Consider the following 23,464-nt stretch of genomic DNA (forward strand, 5'->3'; position numbering starts at 1 on the left):
ATGCTGGGTTTGTCTCCAGCCCCGTGTGTACCTGCAAGCACCCCTGCCATCCAGGAGGAGGAAAGGAGAGCACAGGCTGAAGGCTCTCAGGTCACCAGGAGGTCAGGCTCCCAGCAGCAGGGCAGCAGAGGGGAGCGGAGGGCACCCCTAGGGAGGGGAATTGGGCATACAGCTCCACAGGGAGCCTGCCTCTAAGTACTTCTCCGTCAGCAGGAGAGCAGCAGGGGTGAGCTGGCAACAGAAGACACGAGAGGCACTAGATACAGGGAGAGACTCAAGGAGACAGGAGAGACGTACAGGGACTCAGAGACATGGGAGGATGACAAGACAGAGACACAGAAGAACGTCAGAGACCAACAGAGACCATCAGGAGAGAGATTCAGAGACAGTGAGCCAGAAGTGGTTAGAGACAGACGTGCTGGAGCACGTCTGGCCAGGGCTGGAGCCCACTGGGGGATGGGGCGGCCACTAGCCCAGGGAGTGGAAGGTGAGGTGCCAGGGCTTTAGAGAGGACCTGCACCCTGGGTAGCGGGTGGGGGACACCTTGGTGAGATTCAGGTGAATAGCTTTAAAATTAGCAACACCAGCTGCCATTTAACCGACTGCTTATGATGAGCCGGGCGCTTCCCTAGAGTGATCTCATTTCAACCTCAGGCAACTTTATGGGAGAGAGACCATTACTGTCCCTGTTTCTCAGATGAGGGGACTAAGGTCTCATCATGTGTTCAGCCCACAGCCATCCCCACCTCCACACAGAGGGGATGGCCTCCCATTTCCATAAGCAGAGGCCGAATTGCAAGGGGTGAGGGGCTTCCACCTTCGGGCTTGAGTGTTGAGAGGTAGGCCCAGGAGCCATGGCCGGGCTGTGGGCTGGCACACTAAAAAGGTCCAGGCTGGCTGAGTCACAGCAACCCCCTCCGGGCTGGCACTGGAGCCGTCCACCCCACACCTGTAGGCATGCCAATGAGGGCTGGCCGAGGCCATCTGCGGCCTGTGTGCTGCCAGAAGCAGGGCGGGGGTAGGCGGGGGCCTCCTGCCTGGGTGCCCCCTGCTGGCCAGGCTTCCCACCCAGCCGCCCCCCAGGAAGACCCTCCCTGCCCATTGCAGGACCTAGAGGTGCTGCAGTTTGCCTTGTGCGAGGGTGGGGGGTGGAGGATGAGGGTGCCCCTGGCAGCAAGGCCTCCCCCCACTCCCTGCTGGACGCCCCCCTTCGGCAGAACCGCCTGGAGAGATCACAGGCAGCCACATGAAAGGGAATTTTTCCCAGGCAGAGCGGGAGTTGAAAGCTGCCTCCCACCACCCCCGCCTGCCCCCGCTGTGCCAGGCCAGGCTGCCGGGCTCCTGGTGCTCCAAGGGAGCTTGTGACACTGGGAAGGGGGTGGGGGTCGGAGCCCCTACCCCATATGGGCTGCTTTTTCTACTCCAGGGAACAACAGCAGAGGCAGACCATCTTCCCCAGACCACTGCCCACTCCCCTTCGCAATTTGCCCCTTCCCTCACCCCAAAAAGCCCTCACCTACCTGAAGCAAGGCCCCTGCCATTGTCAGGAAGTCCTTCTTCCCGTCTAGCTTCCATCTCAGCCAGGCTCCGGGGCAGCTGGGTGGGAAGAATGTCTGCCCATCAAGTAGATGATGGGTCTCAGCCTGCAGTCCCGGCCTCTGTGATGTGAAGGGGTGGGGGCCATGCAGCTGTCACCCCTTCCTGTTCAGGCTGCCTTGACCTAGACCATGTGGCTCTGTGGTGATTTCCCCAGACATCTGGCCTCTGAGGGCGCAGACGACCTTGCACCAACAAAATATCTGGGAGTGGGGAAAGTCGCTCAAGAACTGGAGCCAAGGATACCTCCCCCACACCGCCCCAGCTTCAGTCCAGCCGCTCTCAGGCCCAAAGAGGGGTATGGCAGGGTAGGGGTGTTTCTCTGTGCATTCTGGGCACAGTCAGGTCCCCACAAATCTGGGTTAAAACTGTTCCCTGGGGATCACCTCAGTGGTTGGGGGAGCAACAGATCCCTGCAAGAAAGCAAGCAAGCAATCAAACAGGCAGCTCCGGTCCTGCTGGCTGCTCTGTACTGGCCAGGCCCTGCTGACTTAGGTAAATAGAGGAGGTGGCCCCAGGTAAGTGAAGGTCCCCGGAGGTCCGGATTCTGAGGTAGGGGGTACAATCAGGCAGGCGAGAATGTTCCAGAACCAGCCATTTCCAGATTAACAGCACTTCCACCATGCCAGCTGGGCTGCCTGTTCCTGCTTGACCCCCTTTCAGGATCTGCCAGGCCCGACTCCCCAAGAGATCCCAGACTCTCCATATCCCGGGGCCATCCTTCTTGCTTTCCCAAGTGGCTCCACATCACCCCTGCCCAGCAACAGCCCCCAAGCCAGCCCCCCAAACCGGAGAGCAAGAAGCCAGCAGTGGTGCTTCGTGACACAAACATGCATTCGTTTTATTCACAAAACAGCCTGGTTTCCTAAAACAATACAAACAGCATGTTCATCAGCAGGAAGCTGGCCGTGGGCAAGGGGGCCCAGGCAGCAGGGGGCCCCCCCGGGGCACCCATACCCACCGGCAGGGGGCCACGAGAAGAAGCCCTTTCTTCTATGGCCATCGGCAAGGCCAGAAAAAAAGGACTTATTTTCTCTAAGGGCAGTAGCCAGGATCAGAAATATCGAGACATGGGCTCCCCAGACCTCAATGGAGAAAGGAACATAACTTTCATTTTCGCAAAATCATCATTGTCGGGGTGGGGATCCCGTTCTGGGGACCAGGAGTACAGCGTAGGCGGCCCGGGAGTGGGTGGGCTGCTCTCCCCACCACCTCCCTCCCGCCCCCCCGCGAGCTCCTGGCTGCAGCTCTGCACGCGTGGATGGATACAGAGGGACTTCGGTGCGGCGCCATCGACATTCTCTTTATAAACGTGAGTGGATTCTCCAGGCAAACTATGCACTATTTCATGGTCGGAAAGAATCAAAGGAAGTTTAAATGAGGGTGGAGTTAAACTGTGCTAAATTACAGTAGTGCTTATTAGTAACTAGATTTCAAAAGGTTACAGAAAATTTACATTCTCTACACAAAAACCGCATCTCCTGCACAGACAACATCGACATCGACACAGGAAGGAAACTGATTGTCCATTCTTTGCCCAGGAAGTCTCGGTACTTTATAGATTCGTCTCTACCTCTTTTTTGTTGTTGTTGTTGTTGTTCTTCCGAAAAAGCAGTTAAATTTTTTTTTCCTTTTTCTTTTTATACTAGGGACGTGGAGATGTTAAAACGACAACAAAAAATATATATATAAAAACAGGAATGAAATCTGTGAGAGAATATTTTTGGTTCTAAAGACGGGTGCATCCGTTTGTCTTCGCCCGAATCCCTTGCCGGAGACCACACGAGCAGTGACATTGCACGGAGAGGGCAGCTTTGGGTTCCCACCGCCGTCACTGAAACCACCGGAAGGCAGCTCCCGTCGGAAGCATCACCTTCTGGTGGGGGCGGGAGACAAAAACAAGGAGAGAGTTCAGTCAGGGTCCGGCGGGACCTGGTGCAAAGACGCTCCCCCGTGGACGGCCTCATGGCGGAGGGACGGACCTGGAGTAAAAGGCAGCCACCCCATGGAGGTCCTGCCATCCTGACCGGGCCAGAGAAGAAGGCTTGGCCCGTGGGGCCGCTGGAGGGCCCGGAGCACCCTGAGGCCCCCTGAGCCAGTGTCCAGGAACCCTGCTTCCAAACAGGAAGACCCAATCCCCTGGTCCAAAGGCCACGAGCGCCAGGTGGCTGTGGTGCATCAGGGGGCTGTGTGCGTGGTTCTGTTGAATGAGCAGGGAGCATGCGCACTGGAGGCCTGTATGGACGTGCGCCTCGAGCTGTGCTACGGTGGGTAGTAGTGTGTGCAGCCGGGGTGGGGAGGAAGGATATTGGCTGTGTTAAGAGGCTACATCTATAGCTAAGACTGGACCGGGCGGGGAGGGGTGTGTCTGTGTGGGTGTGTGTCCACATGAGATGTCAGCGGGTGCCTGTGGGTGCATATAGGTGTGTTCTCTGGGCAGAAGAGCAGATATATGAGGTCTGGGGCCTGCGGGTGGGTAGCAGCCACAGCTAGGATGTCATTATTATTTTCCAACCATCCTGAACATTTGCTTCCGGCCCACTCATAGAGGGGCGGGGCCGGGGCTGGGACAGCAGGCTGAAAAGATGCTTTTGTACCCAGGCCTGGCACCACCACTAGACTGCCATGGCTGGGGGCACAGGGACAAGCTCTGCCATGAGGGTGGAGAGAAAGCAGCATGGGAACCCTTCTGCCTGTTCTAAGCCCCTTCCTGTTTGGGCTGCCTTGGCCTTGACCGTGTGGCTATGTGGTGATTTCCCCACAAAGCCAATCATTCCAAAGTGGACAGGCCTGGCCTATACTCCAGGATCACAGCCACCCCTTCACCCTAGGCCCACAGGACCCCTGGCCGTTTTACCTACGCAGCCAGACTGACCTTATGGCCCCCCAAAAACCCAATTTCTGTCAATGACATACCTAGACACAGGGTTCTTCCAGGCCTCAGGCCAATGAGCACCAGGGTGGCCTTAGGGGAAAGGCTGGGCTCTGAAGGGGTGAGTGAAGGGCTTACCCTTAAAAGCCACATGGTCCACAGGACAGAACCCTTCACACGTGGGACAAGGGAGAGCCCCAGAATCTCAGGGCACAGACTGAAAGCTTTAGGACACACCTGAAAGTCAGAAACTTAGGACCTATACGGAAATCTCAATGGCCGGCCCAAAACTCCAGGAAGGGGTTCAGAATCCCTGGGCCTGGCTGCAAAGGCCAGGCCCCCACCTGGAACCTGTTGCCTGCCTTGTGAACTATGACCTACTGAGATCTCAAGATGTGGCTCTGATTTTCTGGGCGGTGAACTGGTGTCTGAGAGCCTGCTCCAGGACCCCCAGGCCCAGGGGTCCACTGGCTGAGCGGCCCCCAGACACTGGCCCAGGCAGGAAAGGTAGGGCTGGGGGTGGGGCGGGGCTGGGTTCAGACTGCCGGCCAGACACAGGAGCCCACACACCTCCCTCTAAGGCGTCGTTACCTCCAGAGCAGCGGAAGGCTTCTTTTTGAGTTCCTCACATTTTCTGAATTTGCAAATCTGATGGCCAGTCTTTCGGTTCCTACAACTGCTGCACTGCTCGCAGTTGATGCGTCGCCGGCAGGGCGCGCACATGCCGCAGCGTTTCCGCTTCTTCTTGCCCGAGCTGATGGCTGAGGCCAGCTCTCCCTGCATGGGGTACTCGGCCAGGCCGGCCATGTGCAGCGCGCTCTCGGCCAGGAACACGCCGGCCGGGGTCATGATGAAGAGGCCCGGGTTGATGGGGAAGGCGCCCAGGTAGGGGAAGTCGGACTGGCCGTTGAGGGCCTCAGCACCTGCCACGGCCTCCATGTCGGGCAGGCCTGCACCCGCCTCGCTCATCAGCGGAAGGTGCTCCTGCACCACGCGCTTCAGCATCTCCGTGGACTGCGCGAACTGCTGCAGCGTCAGCTGTCCCTCGGCTGCCAGCTCCGTGGCCCGTTCTGCCTTGCTCAGCAGGCTGGCCACAGCACCACTTTTGTGCTTTGAGGTAGGGTTGCTTTTGTCCACAGCCATGGCCGCTGCCAGGTCGTGCCCGTTGGCCAACAGGGAGGCGGCCGCGGCAGCGGCGGCAGCCTTCTCGGCGGCCTCGCTGCCCATCATGCTGCCGCCGCTGCCACCACTGCCCCCAAAGGAGGAGTAGTGGGAGAGAGGGCGGGAGCGGCGCAGGCTCTTGTTGAGGGGTTCGCTGATGATGCCGCTCTTGTTCCGACGCTCGGGGGGCGGCGCGTCCTCCACTGAGGCTGGCGCGGCTGCGGCCACCGCTGCGCTCTTGTCGGCCCCTCCTGCCTTGGGGCCACTGCCGCCACCGGTGTTGCTGCTGCTGCTGCTGCCACCACTGTCCTGGGGGCTACTGCCAAGGCTCGACATGGTGGGGCCGAGGCCCAGAGCCCACTGCTCGGGGCGGGGGGCTGCCAACTGTGTGGGGGGGTCCACGGACGAGTGCCGGCCCGGCTGCCCACAACCGCGATGCCTAGTGGGCCCTGCTGCTCAGGGCAGGCACATGGTCTGCTGTCCACGTGGAAGGGTCTTCACTCTGTCAAGACAAGAGGGCACAGGGTCAGGGCGGAGGTAAGCATCTCCTTCCCCCACATCCCCACCAGCACCAGCCACGGTATTGCCATTTTAACAGAGGCAAGCCCTGCTGGGCATTTATCACGCGCTGGACCCAACATGGTTAGGTATTTTTTACATGTACTGGTTTTTTTTTCCCCAAGATTTTATTTAGAGAGACAGAAGGAGACAGAGAGAAAGTGAGCGAGCATGAGCGGAGAGGAACACAGGGAGAGGAACACGCTGAGCATGGAGCCCCATGTGGGGCTTGATCCCACAACCCTGAGATCATGACCTGAGCTAAACTCCAAACACTTAAGTGACTGAGACACTCAGATGCCCCTTTCTGTACTATTTCAGTTAAGACTCACAAGCACATTTCGTATTAGTGGCTATTTTACACAGGGGGTTAGAACTGGCCATGAATATACAGTTACCAAGTGTCATGGCAGAGGCTCAGCCCGGATCTGTACAGCTCAGATCTCTGGCCAGTTCTTCCTGGGCTGGGGGGTAGGAAAGAACTGGAAATGTCTGTTAACCTCAGAAGGTTATAGAGTCCCCTTCTGTTTCCTAATCTTCCTTCTCTGACCCATCTACAAAAGGATTTGGAATAGCCTCTGCAAAGTTTGAAGGTGTAGACCAGAAATCAATGCCTGGGTGGCTCACTGGGGGGTGGGGGGGGGTCTGACTCTTGATTTAAGCTTAGGTCATGCTCTCAGGATCCTGGGATACAGCCCTGCCGGGCTCTGCACTCAGCAGGGAGGCTGCTTGAGAGTCTTTCCCTCTGCCCCTCCACCTGCTTGTGTTCCTACTATGCGTGCTTGCTCTCTAAATAAATAAATCTTAAAAAAAAAAATAGTAGTCTGGGAAGCTGCTCTAAGGCTCTCATTTGTCAATTCCTAAATACATATGGATTATCTCAAGGCTCTGACAAATCCTGCAAGGAAAGGAAACTGACTTTAAGAGGTTGCCAAATAGAGCACAGAATCCCTATTTCAAGGAGCATGTATCCTCCTGCTAGAGGGCAGGCAGCACTGTGCCACAGGATAAGCCCTCTCCTGTAAGAGTAGGGGGACATGTTGTGTACATATTGACACACGCTTCCTCCTCACTCTCAAAAACAGTCATCACTACCTCAGACCCCACTCTTGTCTCTACTCAGGCTTCCCTGCTGTGCTTCAGCCTGGCTCCCAGATGGGTCTGGGATGAGGTCCCAGTGAGAGCCCAGGGGCAGGCTGTGGGCAGGAGGGGCCTCTGGCTGCTGCAGGCTGGGAATGAGAGTGAGTGTTACCCTCCAGGGAACAGAGTCTATTCTTTGGCCACAACCACATTTCTGAGGTGCCCCTTCCCAGGACAAGCATGCTCTGCTCAAGCCCCAGGATTAAGGGCTCCTTGACCAGGCTCCTTAGCCAGGAACTCTAGAAGGAACTGTCCAGAAGGAGTGGAGTGGCAGATTCCTCATCAGTCCTGACTCTCTAAGGTCCCTTCCCTGCCTGCCTGCCTGCTGTGGCCCAGCAACCCTGGGGGGAGGGGGAGAAGACCGGAGAAGAGGGCCCAGCCTGAGCAGCTGGTGGCTCAAGGGGGAGGCGCACATCTGGCTGGGTCTGTCCCGCCCTAGCCTTGGGGGCGGCACACATACATCTTTGTCCCCAGGCAACCCCACCATCCCCCAAGTCACAGAACTCAGCCGGGTCCTGGTCCCTGGGAGGTCATGTAGTCCAACCTTCTGCACTTCCAGAGGAGGAAACTGAGGCCCTGAGCCGGCAGGGCCCCCTGCTCTGGGATTGCTAAGGAGTGGCCACAAGGAGAAGCAAGTGTAGAAGGAAAAGCTCCATCTGAGTGAGGCAAAGATGGCAGGCTTCAGCAGAGAGCCAGATGCTCCCTGCCTCTCCCTAGAGGGCAATGGCCCCATGTACTACCTTCCTAGTAAAGGTAGATGGGCGGTAAGGAAGGGTGGGCCAGCTGGCATATTCCACCAGGACAAACCCAGGAGGGCCTGGCTGGGGGTACCACAGAGGTCAGTGTTGTCTTAAGAGGAAGAGGCTCATGTAAGATAGCTATGCTCCGTCCCACCGGCTAAGGCCTAAGCCCAGGGTGGCTCTTGAGACCCTTCTTCAGAAATCAGCACCCTTCTAGACAGCAGTGACCCTGGCTAGGTGTCGGAGACTAGGGCCAACAACCATCACCCCATCTGAGCTCAAATACTCTGTCCTGGAGCACAGGGTGCCTGCAGGCCCAGACCCGGTGAGCAAAGACAGGAGAAGGCAGGAGCCCTTGGGTTGGAGAGGTGGGAGAGAGGCGGGGAGGGGAGCAGCCTGCGCCCTAGCCCCCCTCTGTGTCCCCGCCTCTGCGGCCTGCTGGCTGGTGGCAGAAATCGATAGCTGCATTAACGCTGCTCTTGCTCTCCTCCCTCCCCCCTCCCGGCTCCGGGATCTGGCTCGGTGTGCAGGGCGGGCAGGTCAATTAGAAGTCAGCTCCCTCCAACACGGGGACTGTGTTCAGGGCCGGAGCTCTGGCTCAGTCTATCTGCTTTTGTCTCCACCCTGAGTCTTGTGGTAGGGACCAAACCTCATGTTCTGTTTAGCTTTGGCCCTTCTTTGAATCTCTCCGATCATTTCTTTTCTTTTCTTTTTCTGTGCTTCCTCAGGGACTTCCCTCTCCCAGCCCCTCAGGGTCCTGGGACCTACTGAGCTATGGAGCAGAGGACGTGATATGTCATCAAACAGGTGTTGCAGGCAGACGCTGGTTTCCCAGCTGCAGAAGGTGGGGAGCAAACAAGGGGTACTGGCACCCAGGTGAACTGTCCTCAAACCCCAGAGTGGGGCAGATACATCTAGTTAGTCCCAAGGCCAAGTCTCTAACCTTGTTCCAAATTTGCCCCTAGATCTGGCTCATCTTTCTCCTTTAGACCCTGGGAAAAGCTGATGACCTGGTCCCAGTGGACCACTCACCACAGGGTTTGTTTGCCCTACTCAAGGTAGGGAAGGACATAAGACCTTCTTTCTCCCAGGTGTCACACAGCAGCCCCCTCCCAGACCAGGAAGGGCCTGGCAGTGCCCAGGCAGCAGGGGAGGAGCTGGGGTTGCGTTGAAGCGGAGCGGGAATGAGCGGGAGGGAAAGCTGGCGGGCAGGCGGGCGGCGGCGGGCGCATCCATCATCGGCCCTGCCAGGAACGCATCCAGCCCCCAAAAAGAAATACTGCGCCTGAGGAGGGACAACAAAGGGCTCCGTTTCATCAGCAATGCGGAGCCAGCGCCCCGCCGCCCTGCCAGCCGCGGTCAGCCCACAAAGGACCCCTTTGTCCATGCAGGAGCCGGGCCGGCCGGGAGCTGGGACCAGGGGCTGACGGGCGGGGACAGAGCAGAGGGAGGGGGCTGAAGGGGGAACCAGTCCTGAGAGCTGGGGGGCAGAGGGGGACACGACAGCAAAAGAACAGAGACAGGTGGTACAGATAGAGGATCATGAGACAGAGAACTTGAGGGGCGGGTCAGAGAAAGAGGGACTTGGAGAGGACAGGGCAAAGGGTCAAGGTTAGAGAACAGAGCCTCACGGAAGCAGAAAACAGAGGGACTGGGCTCACAGAGATCCAAGGCTCCTAGCCCAACTTGGGAGACTTGAGGGTCTGACAGACATGGAAATAGCACCGAAGAGAATCCTAGACTCAGGGGCCTGGGGACCAAGAGAAAGCGGTTGGACATGCCCGTGGCTCTGAGAGAAAGGTGGGGGCCGGGTGGACCCCAGCCCACTCTGGCCCAAGGCTGCAAAGCAGAGACTGATAGGGAGGAGGCTGAGGGTCAATGGATTCTTGGCCTCAGGCCCCAACCTCCTATGGGCATTAGCTCCCTGGCTAAGCTGGGAAGACAGGTGGGCAAAGCTGGAGCCACTCTCCTGACACTGGGACCATCCCCCTGCCTCTACTCCAGGTTCAAGCCAGCCAGCCGTAGAAGACACAGAACCACCCCTCTCCAACCAGCTCCCAGGACCAAGTGACCTCAGAGTCCAATTAACTAAGTAAACCTATCAGTAAAGCATTTAGTGAGCACTGACTATATCCTCCTGCCCTGTGCTCCTAAGCTTTACATGGAAACCTGGGAAATAGAAACTATTAAGCAGGGGTGCCTGGGTGGCTCCGTGGGTTAAGCCTCTGCCTTCAGCTCAGGTCATGATCCCAGGGTCCTGGGATCGAGCCCCGCATTGGGCTCCCTGCTCAGCAGGGAGCCTGCTTCTCCCTCTCCCTCTGCCTGCTGCTCTGCCTACTTCTGCTCTCTTGCTCTGTCAAATAAATAAATAAATAAATATATTAAAAAGAAAGAAAAAAGAGAACTATTATGCAGTTTTACAGGCGAGGAAACTGAGGCTCAAAGAAGATCAAACTGTCAGGCCAAGGTCAAATGACTGGTTAGAATTTGAACCCAGAGCCCAAGTATGAGTCACTCTGCTGTGTGACCACCTTTGCTCTACCTATGCAACTGACAAAGTAGCCCAGGACACGGTGACCCATCTGTCCCGACTGTCCCCCAAAGGGTTGTTACCATGCCTGTCACCTTTATGTGGATGGGGGGCGAGTTGTCACAGACCCCAGGGGAATGTCTTCACCTGGGGGGCTTGGAGATGCCCAGGCAGGAACCCGGAATGCCGGGCCAGCGACGTCATAATACCAGCTGTCAATGAGGTCACCAGAGGTGATGGTAATGCCCTCACTCCACCCTGAGCCCCAGGGGAACCAGGACACACCCCCCAGACATAGCCTGAGCCCTTCAGGCCAGACAGCAGTGGGGGAAGAGGCCTGGGGGTCGGGGGGAGGGATGTCCACACACAGACATGCACACAGGTGGCCCACAGTGAGATTTCTAGATGTTCAGGTTGCACACGTCCCCTCCTCCTGATTAACCAACAGCAGCCCCACGCCCTGCAGTACTGGGGAGACAGTGGAGGATTCGGACTGGGCACTGCCCGGGAAGGAGCACACAAGGGCTGGGCCAATGGTCACATGAACCAATATGAAATGAGCGCAGGAAGGCGACCAAATGGAGCACTGGGGGCCTTTCTGGAGGAAGGAACTGTTAGCCTGTGACTTAAAGAGGAGGGGAGGTTACCAAAGGGGACATGAACCTGAAATAGTTCTTAAGAAAAGAGGAAGAGGGGAGCCCGGCCAGCTCTGTCGGGACAGCATGCAGTGGAACGTGGAACTTTTGATCTCAGGGTGGGGAGTTTGAGCCCCATGTTGAGGGTAGAGTTTAAAAAAAAAAAAAATGGGGAAGAGGGTGTGAGGTATGGTCGTGAGGCTGGCAGGGTCTCAAGTGGGCAGGGCACTGAGGCCAAGGGTAGGATTTTTTAAACACAGCTTTACTGAGGCATGGTTTACACACTATAAAATTCATCCATTTAGAAGTGTACAATTCAATGATTTTATTTTTTTTTAAAGATTTTTATTTATTTGACTGAGATCACAAGTAGGCAGAAAGGCAGGCAGAGAGAGAGGAGGAAGCAGGCTCCCTGCTGAGCAGAGAGCCCGATGCGGGACTCGATCCCAGGACCCTGAGATCATGACCTGAGCAGAGGCTTAACCCACTGAGCCACCCAGGCGCCCCCAATTCAATGATTTTTAATAAGTTTACAGAGTTGTGCTACATCACCACTATAGCCAAGGGCAGGGTCTGAGCAAGGTGCCATCCCTCCCTTGCTCCTTCGCTGGCTAGAACAAACTTCCAGCCGTCCTTCCTGCTGAGGGAAGGTTTCCTGGAGGAGGGTGCATTCCAGTGGGTCCTTGAGGATCCCAAGCCAGCAGCCTAGCACAGCACACCATTCTGCCATTGTCTGGGCAGGCCAGCACTGCTGACTTGCACACTCCGTCTAGCTCTTTACACTCCTCCTTAACTTCCCTGTGCACTTTTTTTTTTTTTTTTTTTTTTAAAGATTTTACTTACTTATTTGACAGAGAGAGATCACAAGTAGGCAGAGAGGCAGAGAGAGGCAGAGAGAGGCAGAGAGGCAGAGAGGCAGGCAGGGAGAGAGGGGGAAGCAGCTCCTGGCAGAGCAGGTAGACCAACGCGGGTCTTGATCCTAGGATCCTGAGATCATGACCTGAGCCTAAGGCAGAGGCTTCACCTAGTGAGCCCAGGCGCCCCTCCCTGTGTACTTCTGACATTCCTGTTACACCCTCTTCATGACCCTCCACCCACAATGGTGGCTGGTCTTGGCTTCCAAGGGAGTTGAGATGGACAGACGGATGGTGGGCAAGCCAGTGGTGATGAAGAGAACAGACCATAGGCTCTGGTGGCTGAACTGAGCTGAGGCTGAGCAAGCTGGGGAGGCAGGGGGTGGGGGCGTCATCTCTGATTTCCATGATTCAGCCTAGGGACTTTCCAGAAGGGGAAAGAAGCTCTACTCAGGCCCAAGCCGATGCACATGGAGACAGTGGCCTTGGAAATGGGAGAAAGACAGTTCTCACCCAAGAGCACGGGGCACATCTCTAACTACAGATGAACACACAGGAGCACGCACTGATCACTACTAATACCCAGCAGATGGCCTGGGACAAAGCCTGTCCTCAGCACTATTAGAATCTCCCTAAGACAGAACAGGGGGCTAGGCTAGAATCCTACTTCCCTGACCCTCTTAGAACCCTCCACCTAAGGCAGACAAAACCCCATTGCCTGAAGAAGGAAACATGCTAAAGAAAACCCCAGGAGTCCATGGGGCTCTATTCTCCCTAACAGAGCTCCCAAAAAACAGTTGGAGGGGGTCAGCCCATTTTATGGAAAGGAACACTGAGGCCCCAGCCAGGAGGTATGCCCCGACCTGGGGCTCTAGGGAGTGATCTGGGACACCTCTGATAAAGACAAAAGCTTCCCCACCAGGCACCTCCGTCGGCCCAGGTTCCCTCTCTACAACAGTCAAAGGATCAGGAAGGCCCTTTCCTCTGGGTGACCTTGGCATATGGCCTCTGAGTCAGTTTCTCTAGATGCAACATGGAACCAGGAGGATAAGTTACTATGTTAAGGAACGAGGACTTCCTGAGTGCCAGACGCTGTATGCCTTGTCTCACTGAATCTTCCTACACACCTTCTGAAGGAGGACAATGATTGGCCCATTTAGAGCAAGCAATTCAATAAGCAGTTGTGAGGTAGGGAAAAGTGTTGCCCTCTCCAATGGGGACCCTCTGGATCTAGGCTAATGTTTCCCAAAGTAATATCTGAGTTGACATCAACCTGGGGTCAGGGCCACGCACTAACTTAGGATCTTCCTCCTGGTGGACAGGGGAGGAAAGCTAGCTCAGAGATAATTGGGCCAAGGAATTAGAAGAGGGGGGATCTGTCCTTTAGGGCTTGTGTGTGAGGAGCAAGGGTGTTAACAGGACAATTCAGGGGACCAGAATTCTAACGTCTAGGTTTGTGGCTCCATCCCGTCTCTTCCTGTTGATTTGACTGTGCCCTTCCTTCCCCATAGTGAGCCTCAGTTTCCCATCTGTAAAATGGAGCACAGTTCTTACTCCACACCCCATTGTGATCCCTGAGGGATAGAGGAAAATAGTAGAGACACAAGAAAAAAGACTCCAGATGGTGACCCCCTCCAACCCCACAAATCCCAGAGGACCTGAATCTGCCCATGAAGTGATCTGCAGACATGGAAACTGAAGTCTGGAGAGAAGGTTTTGAACAGGTTCTGGGATTGAGACCCTATGAGGCCTGTTGGGGAGAGGGGCATCTAGGTCCTTCCCAGTGCTATCATCTCCCCAGAGGACATGATAATCACAGACCCTCGTGTTGCACACTCACTCTACCAGTATTGTGCTAATTTACACACATCTTCCCATTGAATTTCTTCTGTAACTCTTTAACTGGTATTGTCACCCATGTATAGATGGGGCCACTGAGACTCAGGGAAGTCAAGTCACCTGCAAAAGGTCACAAGGTCAATAGGCAGCAAAGGCAGGATTTGAAACCAGGTCTGTGTGACTCCAAGGCCTGGCTCTCCAACACTGGCCAAGGCTCTGAGGGACCGGGAAAGGGGAATCATGGTGGGAGGTTGAGGTCCAGTTCAGCCCAGCATAGGGGTTCTGGGGTGGGCGTGGGCGGCTCTTGGGCTCTGGGCAAAACATGTGACAGCACTGTTGCAGGGAAGTCTGCAGCTCTACCCTAAGGCCCAGGAAAAGACAGGGGAAGGGGCTGCGGGTGGGCCGGACGGGCCAGGCTGGGCCAGAGCTCCAGGCATTCCGGCGGCCTCCGCAGGAAGCAGAATGGGACGGAAACCGGCTCCTGCCTCCTCCCCCAGAATCCTGTGGGCAGCCCAGCCGGGCCGCACAGAGGCCGTCTTTGTGCCTGCCCCAAGCCGCCACCCGCGGCTGGCCCGGGGTTTTGAGTTTCCTGGGGGTGGGGGTGTGTGAGGGGCCCTGTCACTGCTAACCCTCCAGCTCCCCCTCTCAAGGGTGGTCACAGCGGTCCACAGCTGGCGGCGGAAGGGGGTGGATGGCCAGGCCTACCCCAGAGACTCTGGGGAGCCCAGAGTTTGCCCACGTCTCACACTCCCCACACTTACACACCCTGACTGGGGGCTAGTGGTGGGCAGGGACCCAGAGAGAACCTGAGAGGCCATCCCCCCCCCCCCGAGCCTGCCTCTCTGCCAGAATCCACAAGTCCCCCCAAAGTGCCTGGAACCCCACCTCTCCCTCCATCTGGGTGTTCCTGGACCCAGGTTGATGTACATTAAGAGGCTGGCCAGGATGGTAGGACAGTCCATCTGTCAACTGCCATTTCCCACTCTCCCGTGGCTCCCTGGACAGAGCACATCAAGGGGGAGGCCTCAGGCTCCCTTCAGCATGTCAGGGACAAAAGCCCCTTGGGTGGTATAAATGTGCTCACAGAACACTGGGCCTCAGGGAGCTCTGGCTAAAGTGCATATGGTGAGGAGCACCACCACCAACTAGGAGATCTGTGTTGTATCCACTTAAAAGGTGCGTCAGATAGGGTACACGCATGAGTGTGTGTGTGTGTGTGTGTATGTCTGTGGTGGGGGCTGTGGGTGTGCTCAGGTGTATGTGCAGACTCAGATAGCCCCCTGTGGGTTGGAACACTGATATATTCACAGGGCTTATATGCCAGTACAGGAGAAGGTCTTTGTGTGACCTCCTCGTGTGTGCACGTGGAGCGTGTGCTAGCTATACCTGTGGATGTTAAGTACATGCCTGAGTGTGCATATGTGTATGCTACAGTGGTTTACATGAAGGCTGGATTTTTGTGGGTTCTTCTGGTCCGTGAGCGTCAACACACTGTTGCCACGTGTTTACCAGTGTGTGTATGCACACACACATGTGCGCACACATATGCGTGTGCACACACTGTTGAGTTGTATCAGGGCTTCTGAGGGTTCTGAGGTGCAAGTGTGGGGCCCAACTGGGATGGGGATGGTGCAGACAGGAACTGATGCCAGGTGCTGGGGCCCCTATGGAAACAGGAAGCTGCCCACAGGTGTGCCGGGGCTGTGGTGGGGGCTGGGCTCCACCCACGTTCAGTCTGTCCCCCTGAGAAACCAACCTAGGGTTCCGTCAGCTGAAAGCCTGTCCCAGCCACGAGGGAGTCACCTTCCTTGCCTCTCTGCTATTCAAGACCGAACAGAACAGCTCTGACCAGCGTCTACCAGCCCGCCTGGCCTGAGTATGGAAAAAACTGGAAAACAAAAGCCCCCAGACTGCAGGCCCTCCCTGCAGAGGCGTGGGGGAGGCAGGCAAGAGGCAGGAGGTTGAGGAGGAAGGAGGGAGGTGTCGCCGCAGCCCCGGAACACAAAAATAATGAGGCGAGAGGGGCCATGGGGCCGAGCCGGCTGGTTCCGGAGTCGCTATCTGACCTTGACAGATGCCACAGCTGGGTGCCTGGAGAGGAACCTCGCCACGGTGCTAGAGAACACCCTCCACCCCCTGCCACCTCCCCCAGGCCAGGTCGATGGATGTCCAGGCAGGCCCCAGCCACAGGCAGCCACCCCACCAGGCGGGAGAAGGGCGGCCTCAGAGGGCGTCCCAGTTGGTGGGGGGAGGGTACAGAGGCAAGGGAGTGGGGGCAGGGCACTGGAGGCAGCACTGTGGTCTCCCGAGGGCACCCCAGTCCTCAGGTGTGGCTACGTTTGTGAGAAACACAGAGCATGCCATTGTGCTTGTGTCGCTGAGACTGAGTGTGTGTGCAGAAGGGAGGCAGAGTGTGACTGTGTGTGTGCGACAGAGACAAAGATCATACTTGTGTGTGTCCTTGGGGTCACACAAGGCTGGAGAGTCAGGCTGATGTCCCTGAAATGGGTGTGGCCACACCACTCAGGGGTGGGCACTGATCACTCCCCTGCCCCCTTCCAGAGCCACAGCTGTCCTGGAGGATGTAAGCCACGCTGGGGCCAAAGGAGGGAAGGAGGACAAAGAGAGCCACAGGCCCACCACCTCCAAGTTCTGTCACACGCATATGGAACTGAGCCGCCCCTGCGGGCCCTTCCTGGCCTACCTCTCTCTCCCACTGTGGTGGAGGTCTGTGGCCTCAGCGATGGACACCGGGCTGGGCACCACCACTCTGGGGACACCCATGCGGGGCTGGGTGTGAGCTACAGGAGGGGATGCTGGGCTGGAGGCGGATTAACAATTCCGAGCACTGGCTGCATAATTAAAAAATCATTACAGGCGGGCGGGCAGAGCCGAAGTGTGAGCTCACGCTCAGAGCAGGCGGGGACACTGCCACGACGCTCCCCCTCCCACTGCCTCCCCGACGCTCCCCCTCCCACTGCCTCCCCGAGGAAAAATCCCACCTGCTAATATAATTATGGAAAAACACAAGCACAGAAATTTGGTTTCAGCAAACAACGTGCCTGAGTGCCCAGGGCCTGCCTGGCCCTCAGCACAGTAAGCAGGCTGGTCACTCGTGCCCATAGCTCATGGCAGTAAGATGGACCCTGCTGGGTCCACACTCCACCCTCTCCCAGCTCATGAGAGAGAAAGACAGAGGGAGAGAGAGAGAGAGAGAGAAAGATAGAGAAGTAGGGGTGTTGAGAGCGCAGTTCCGCAAATCCCAAATCCCGGAGAAAATTGGTCTGTCCTGAGAGTTTACAAATAGGGAAACTAAGGCTAAGGAATCTGCATAAGGTCACTGCATTCCTGACAAAGCTGAGGAGGAACTGGATTCCCCCAGGAGGGTGCAACACCTCAGGAGCTCAGTACCCCCGACCCCTTCCCCTGCATCTCCCAGCTTCCCTCTCTCTACAGCCACCTCTCTGCCACCCCCCTCCCCCATCTCTGAGAGCGTCTCTCTCTCTCTCCCTGAGACTGAATGCGACTGTCCAACCATGTGCCCCAGCACCTCCGGCAGCCTCCGCATGCCCAGACCCCACCGTGGGGACGTGGGGGCTCCCCAGCCTCCCAGTTCAGGGACAGGGCGTCCTGGGCTCAGCCGGGTTAAGCCAGGCAAGCAGAGCTGGCTCCCGCCAGGAGAAACGCGGCCAGCTCTGGGGCACAGGCCCCAGAACGGCAGGAACAGCCGCCATCACCTCGGGCCTGGAGCGGGCGGTGCGGGGAGGGGAGCTGGGCCTAATTAGTCGGCCTGGGACCCGGGCGGGCGCCGGGGCGGCAGACGCCGCAGCCAGAGCCCGCGCAGGCACGTCCGCGGCCGGCCGGGAGGCGGCGGGGAGCCGGGAGGACGCGGCGCCCTGAGACGCGATGGGACGGGCGGCCTGGGAAGGACCGGGCCAAGGAGATTCCGCACCGAGCAGGCCTGCCTCCCCTTATTCCTCGGTGCCACCAGGCGCAGCAATTAGAGGCTTTCAAAGTTTGTCCTTAATTGGTTTCATTTTTGCCTCATAAATGATTCATGGCCCCGAAGGTCTGCCAGGCCGCGGGGGTGGGGGGTGGGGGGTGGAGGGGTGGCAAGGGAAATTTGGGGAGGCTTTTGCCTGGAGCCAGGCCCCCTACCTGAGGCTGGAGAGGGGATGACAGGGGCTGGGGAAGCCTTGGGCAGGTGGGATCCTCCAGCGAAAATAAAAACCCAGGCCCTCTCCTTGGGGCACTAATTAGAAACTGTAACTCCTTCTCTGCAGACCCAGCTCTGTGTCCAGGCCCAGAGCCACTGCAGCTGCTGGGGCCCTGGGAGCATGAATAATAATGTAATGATAACAGAGTAACAGTGTCAACAATAATAATAACCACAGTGAACACTTAAGGAGTTCTTACTATGTTCCAGGCATGAAGGGAAGAACAAATGCGTTTTTTTTAAACCACTTTCCCACCTCCAAGCACCACCACGGAGAAGTACCAAGACTCCTATTTTACAGATGAAGAGACTGAGGCTTGGAGACCTTAAGGTCTGCCCTCTGACACTCTCATGCCAGAACTCCTCCCTCCCGGCTGTCCAGAGTACAGGGCTCAAGGCTGGAGCATGGGAATGCTACCTGCCAGGTGGGTCTCGAGAGAAGTCAGGGAAGGTACCCAGGGCCTACAAAAAGACCCCAGGATGCACCACCAGCAATCACACAACCCACCCAGGCTAGGTTAGCTCTGCTCCTCAAAAGGCAATGTTGGCCTTGGCTGAGCAATGTCCTCACAGGGCTTTAACTGTTCTGTCTGTAAAATAGGAAAACAGGAGCCCTACAATCCCCATCTAGCACTAACTCCGAGTTAGGCATGCAAGCAGAGATGTCACAGACCCCACCCTCAGGGAACGCCCAGTCTAAGGGAAAGATGGACAGACACGAATAAGGGCTTAACAGTCTGCACAGAGGACCCTGAGCACTCAGCCCATGCTGAGGGCCTAACGTGCTGGACGGAAGTGCCAGAAGTTCTTGGAGGTGAGGTGGGCAGAAAAAGCTGCTCCCTTCTGACCTATACCCATCTTACACATGAGGCTCAGGGAATGGGCGTGGCCTGCTTAAACCCATGTCTAGAATCAGACCTTGAAAATTCAGAACTATCGACCATCAGAGTGATGTGGGATGCAAAAATGCCCAGCTCATCCTGCCCGGGGATGGCCACTTTTATTCTGAAAAACAAAGAGAGGTGAGGCTTACACAATGGACTTCCGGGCCCAACTGGACCCCGGAGACGTCCTGAGGTAAGGTGCTTAACCCATCAGGGAGTTAATGTGGTTCGGAATGACTCCCCCTAGAGGGCCCCAGGGCTCGGGGCTGCTGGCTGTTGGCTCTTGGGGGCCTGCCCCAAGTATCACCTCCTCTCCAGTCCTCCAGCTCCTCTGCCCCAACTACGTGCACCAGCTTCCCCACCAAAAAAAACCCTGCTGGCTTTCTCAGGCCTTGGCGCCAGCCCAGTCCCACTGGCTCCCTGCTCTCCCACCCAGCCTGGTATCAAGGACATTCACTTCAAGTGATTACACCTCCTTGGGCCTCACCACAGCCCTCTAAGTGGGCTTATGTGATCATCGCCATTTTGCAGATGAGGGAAATATCTCAGAAAAGTGAAGGCCTAAGGCCACACAGCATGGAGGAACCCAGGTCCAAACTTCTTGCAAGCTCATGTTCCTCACCTTGCTGGCCTCTTGCAGGTCAGTACCTCTGACCTGTCCTAGGGGCCCATAAGGCTTCCATTTTCCCTATTTTATAGATGGACACCTCTTGCCCCAGCCCTGACCCTTCCTCAGTCTGGACAAAGCCTGTACAGAGCCCACACTTCTCCAGACACTAGAACTTGGTCAGTCTTGTGGTCAGGGGCCCTGCCACAAAGTCCTAGGAATGGGGTCCCTATGTACCCTAGGAATTCCTGGGGGCATAGGACCTCCTGCCTCACACAACTGGGTCACTGCAAGGATTGGGGGGATGGTGGAGGAAGCCCCTACTTGAACACAAAGGACAACACAAATGTCTGATGGTAGGGTGGGGGGAGGAGGCACAATGGTACGGGGGCGCCAGGGTTGGTGGCCCCCTTCTCTTCTTTGGGAACAAAGTCAACTTTAAGGACCCTACCACCCACACTTGAGGAGGGGCTGCCTGTGGGAGCAATCCTCCCCTGGGAAGAAGCTGAGGCTCTGTACACGCCCTACACGAGCCCTGCTGGAGGACAGAGCTGAAGAGCTGGGCAAGTCACAGCTTCTCTGGGCCTCATTTGCTGTATCTGCACAAGGGACCTATACTGTCCCTTGAACCCTTTGTGTAGAAGTTTAGAGGTTTTGAAAAAAGGGATTTGTAAGCAGTGGACACAACATTCAGCTGTCTGTGCGGGCTGCGGGCACTTGAGGCACTGCAGTTGGTACACAGAAGCTTGACAATGGCTTGTCGAACATGCTAACAAGTGGCTGAGTTCTCTAATGCCCAAGTTCACCCAGCAGGTCCAGTCAACACTTCCCAGGGGCCCACTCTGGGGAAGGAGACTAGTCTGTCTCTTATTCCTCAATGTGTCTGCCTGCTCCACCAGGACTGCCCAACCGGGTCACTGGGGTCCCTCTCCCCAGCCTGCCCAGGAAGCAGCACGTCTCAGGCAGGTCAGCACTGACGTCACTAGGACTGGTGGGGCGTGGAGCCTTCCACCTCCGGAACTACCAATTAATTAACTTTTTCAAATTAATTTCCCCAGCAAAATTCCATAATTACATCTATCTTCATCAGCCCGCATTGGGCAGGCCAGAGGACCCCGCCATGAGATTGAATGTGGGGTGAGGGATGACCACATCAGCCACAGGACCAGAGTATGGAGGGGCTGGGGGTTGGGTTTCACCCCTGCAAAGCAACTGCCTGCTGTCCTTATGGATGCTGTCTGGAAGGGGAGAGAGCAGAGAAGCCAGAGCCCACCCCCACCCCAAGTCAGGAGGTGGGGGTGCTCAGGGAGCCTCAGGTCTGCCCAGCTCATCCTGCTGCCCCCATCCCCCACCCCGTGCCCCCAAACCATGGTGGGTCTTGGCAGGGCCCAGTAGCTACACGGGCACTGCGAGGCTGAGAAGGCCGCGGCTGCAGCGTTCTAATTTCCCAAAGGGGCTGAGATTAATTAGCTCACACACAGGCGCAGAGAGGGAGAGGAGAGTGGGAGCAGGGGCGGGTAGCATTGGGCGAGGAACTGGCTGGCGCCCCTCCTTGCCCGCCCAGCAGGCAGGCAGGCAGGCAGGCGGCCTTGACAGCTTGGGTGCTCTGAAGGTCAGTGGCCAAGCTGGCTGAGCCAGCAGACTGGCGCTGTCTCGTTCCCAGAATCCCGGAGGACTGAGGTTGGGGGGGTGGACAGCAACCAAGAGGACAGCTCAGGATATATGCGGGGGTTCCACTGTCAACACCATCAACAGAATCTGTGCCAGGTGCTTGTTTCACTCCCACAGCGGCCTACAGATGTAAGCACCATGGTCCACCCATCTCACAGATGAGGACACTGAGGCTCCGGGCCGAGGGGGGAAGTGAGTGTGAATGGCGAAAGTGAGACTGAAATCCAGACTGGCCCAACTCTGGATCCCTCCACCCCTATGGCCAGTGTGCGGGCTGCAGGAACCCTGTGCATGGGGGACCTTGGAACACCAGGCGACAGCATGTGGGTGTGTCTGACTCACTTATCCCCTCCCCAGAGAAGGTGCCCGGCAGACTCTCGGTCACTTCACAGATGCAGAAACTGAGACCAGAAAGGGGAAGTGACTTGCCACACAGTCTGGGACCCTAAACCCAGAGAGTATGCCCCTCCATGTGAGACCAGTACTTAGTTCCAGAACACAAACCTGACTCAGTGACCTCTAGTGAGCCCTGACCTAGGGTCACACTGTTCCTGGTGCTATCTCTGGCTAACAGGCACACTGACTAGGGTCACTGCTATGGCTGTCCCTGTGTGTGGAAGAAGGTATCCCCAGCTCAAGGGCACTTTCTCAACTACTCTGTGCAGGGCTCCCGAGAGGCGAAAGGAGCCCCTAAGAAGGTGGGAGGTTGGGGCAGGGGAGAGGTATAGAACCCTGACCCAGCCCCTAAGCGGCTCCCACAACCCTAGCAACTGAGTTTCCCAGAACTTATCTGTAAGGAGCTCCCCCAAACCCTAAGGGGTCTCAGTCTGCTCCCTGGTGCATCCCCTGAGCCCCTATCCCACTCCCAATGCATGTGGGAGGCTCACCCTTCCAAGGCCTAAAGAGTCAGCAGTCCCAAGGACCTTGGGCCCACACCTAGGAAGTGCCCTGAGAGAGCAGAGGTCCCCAGGACAGTCCGGGGCTGGGCACAGGTGGGCAGGAGGCTGGCGCAACTAGGCGTATTACTCGTCATGTGATTATGGAGGATGGGCAGGACCCCCACCCCACCACGCCCACCCTGAGGCACAGATTCGGATCATAAAGTCCAAGTGGGCTTTGGAATCTGGGTTCCTCTGTAGCCCTCAGCCTAGGTGACCTCAGAGGAGTTGCCTGACCTTGCTAAGCCCATTCCATGGTCTGTGAAATGCACCCAATGACAGCCCCACCCTTGTCAAGGTCCTAGAGAGGACCTAAGTTCTTAATGCAGCGCAGCATACAGAAGGTGTTCAAGAAATGATGGCTGTTATTATTTTTACTGCCATCACCAGGCAGCAAAAGAATGGCAAGGATGGTCCAAGCCAGGGGTGCCAGGTAACCTGGGTTGTGGCCCCGCTTCTGTCACTGTTTGCCTTTGAGTCTGAGCCAATCCCTGGGCTTCAGTTTCCCCAGCCCAGCAGAGAGCACTCCTCCCCCACCCTCTTCCCAGCAGGAACACAGGGGGAGACCAGCGCATGGTAGAGGTCTGAGGTCTGCAAGGAAGGCAGCACTCAGCTGTCCCAGCTCGCATGCCTTTTCTGACCACGGGAAAAACCCACCTATATATCCTGCCAAGCTCCCTCTGCCCCAGGCCCCAGCACAACCTGCTTTATGTCAGCGCTCCTTCCATCTCCAATGGTCCCAACCACCCTTTCACACGGGTGTGTGCCAGGCCCCTCACCACACTGCAAAGAACTCAGTTGGCACCTGGAAGTCCCTGCTGAGTCTAACTTGTGGCCTTGCGTACTGAGGGGTTGGGGAACTGAGAATGCCCGAGAACTACAGGTGACTCTATTTCCTTCCATAGTGTAAAGCCCTCCTGGAATGTCCAGACAACCAAGGACTCCACATTCCTCTCCCTGGATCCAACCCATTCCCATGCTTCCTCCTCCCTGCAGCCCTAGGGTCAGCCTCTTTACTTCCTCACCTCAGCACTCCCAGCTGAGAAGAGCCCTCAAGAAGGCTAAATCCAGGGGTGCCTGGGTGGCTCAGTGGTTAAAGCCTCTGTCTTCGGCTCAGGTCATGATCCTAGGGTCCTGGGATAGAGGCTCACATCAGGCTCTCTGCTCAGCAGGGAGCCTGCCTCCTCCTCCTCTCTCTCTCTCTGCCTGCCTCTCTGCCAACT

At 56.9% G+C, this 23,464-nt stretch overlaps 1 protein-coding gene across 5 annotated transcripts in view; it reads right to left on the minus strand.

Moving 5' to 3' along the window:
• Nucleotides 1–2,412: 2,412 nt before the first annotated feature.
• CXXC5 (CXXC finger protein 5) overlaps nucleotides 2,413–23,464 on the minus strand; it is a 54,192-nt gene continuing 33,140 nt past the window's right edge. For 4 of the 5 annotated variants that reach the window (XM_045075426.1, XM_013052432.2, XM_045075427.1 and 1 more), the window contains exons 2-3: nucleotides 5,060–6,131; nucleotides 2,413–3,472 (exon numbers count right to left, since the gene is read on the minus strand). In XM_045075426.1, coding sequence (XP_044931361.1) covers nucleotides 3,428–3,472; nucleotides 5,060–5,965 — 951 coding nt within the window. In that variant the 5' untranslated portion in view covers nucleotides 5,966–6,131 and the 3' untranslated portion in view covers nucleotides 2,413–3,427. Of the gene's footprint in view, nucleotides 3,473–5,059; nucleotides 6,132–10,692; nucleotides 10,883–23,464 lie in introns of those variants that run through there. The other variant, XM_004744822.3, reaches the window with a different exon arrangement.

This window comes from Mustela putorius, unplaced genomic scaffold, assembly GCF_011764305.1.
Source record: "Mustela putorius furo isolate JIRA1106 unplaced genomic scaffold, ASM1176430v1.1 tig00000145_pilon_pilon_pilon, whole genome shotgun sequence".
Lineage (NCBI taxonomy): Eukaryota > Metazoa > Chordata > Mammalia > Carnivora > Mustelidae > Mustela > Mustela putorius.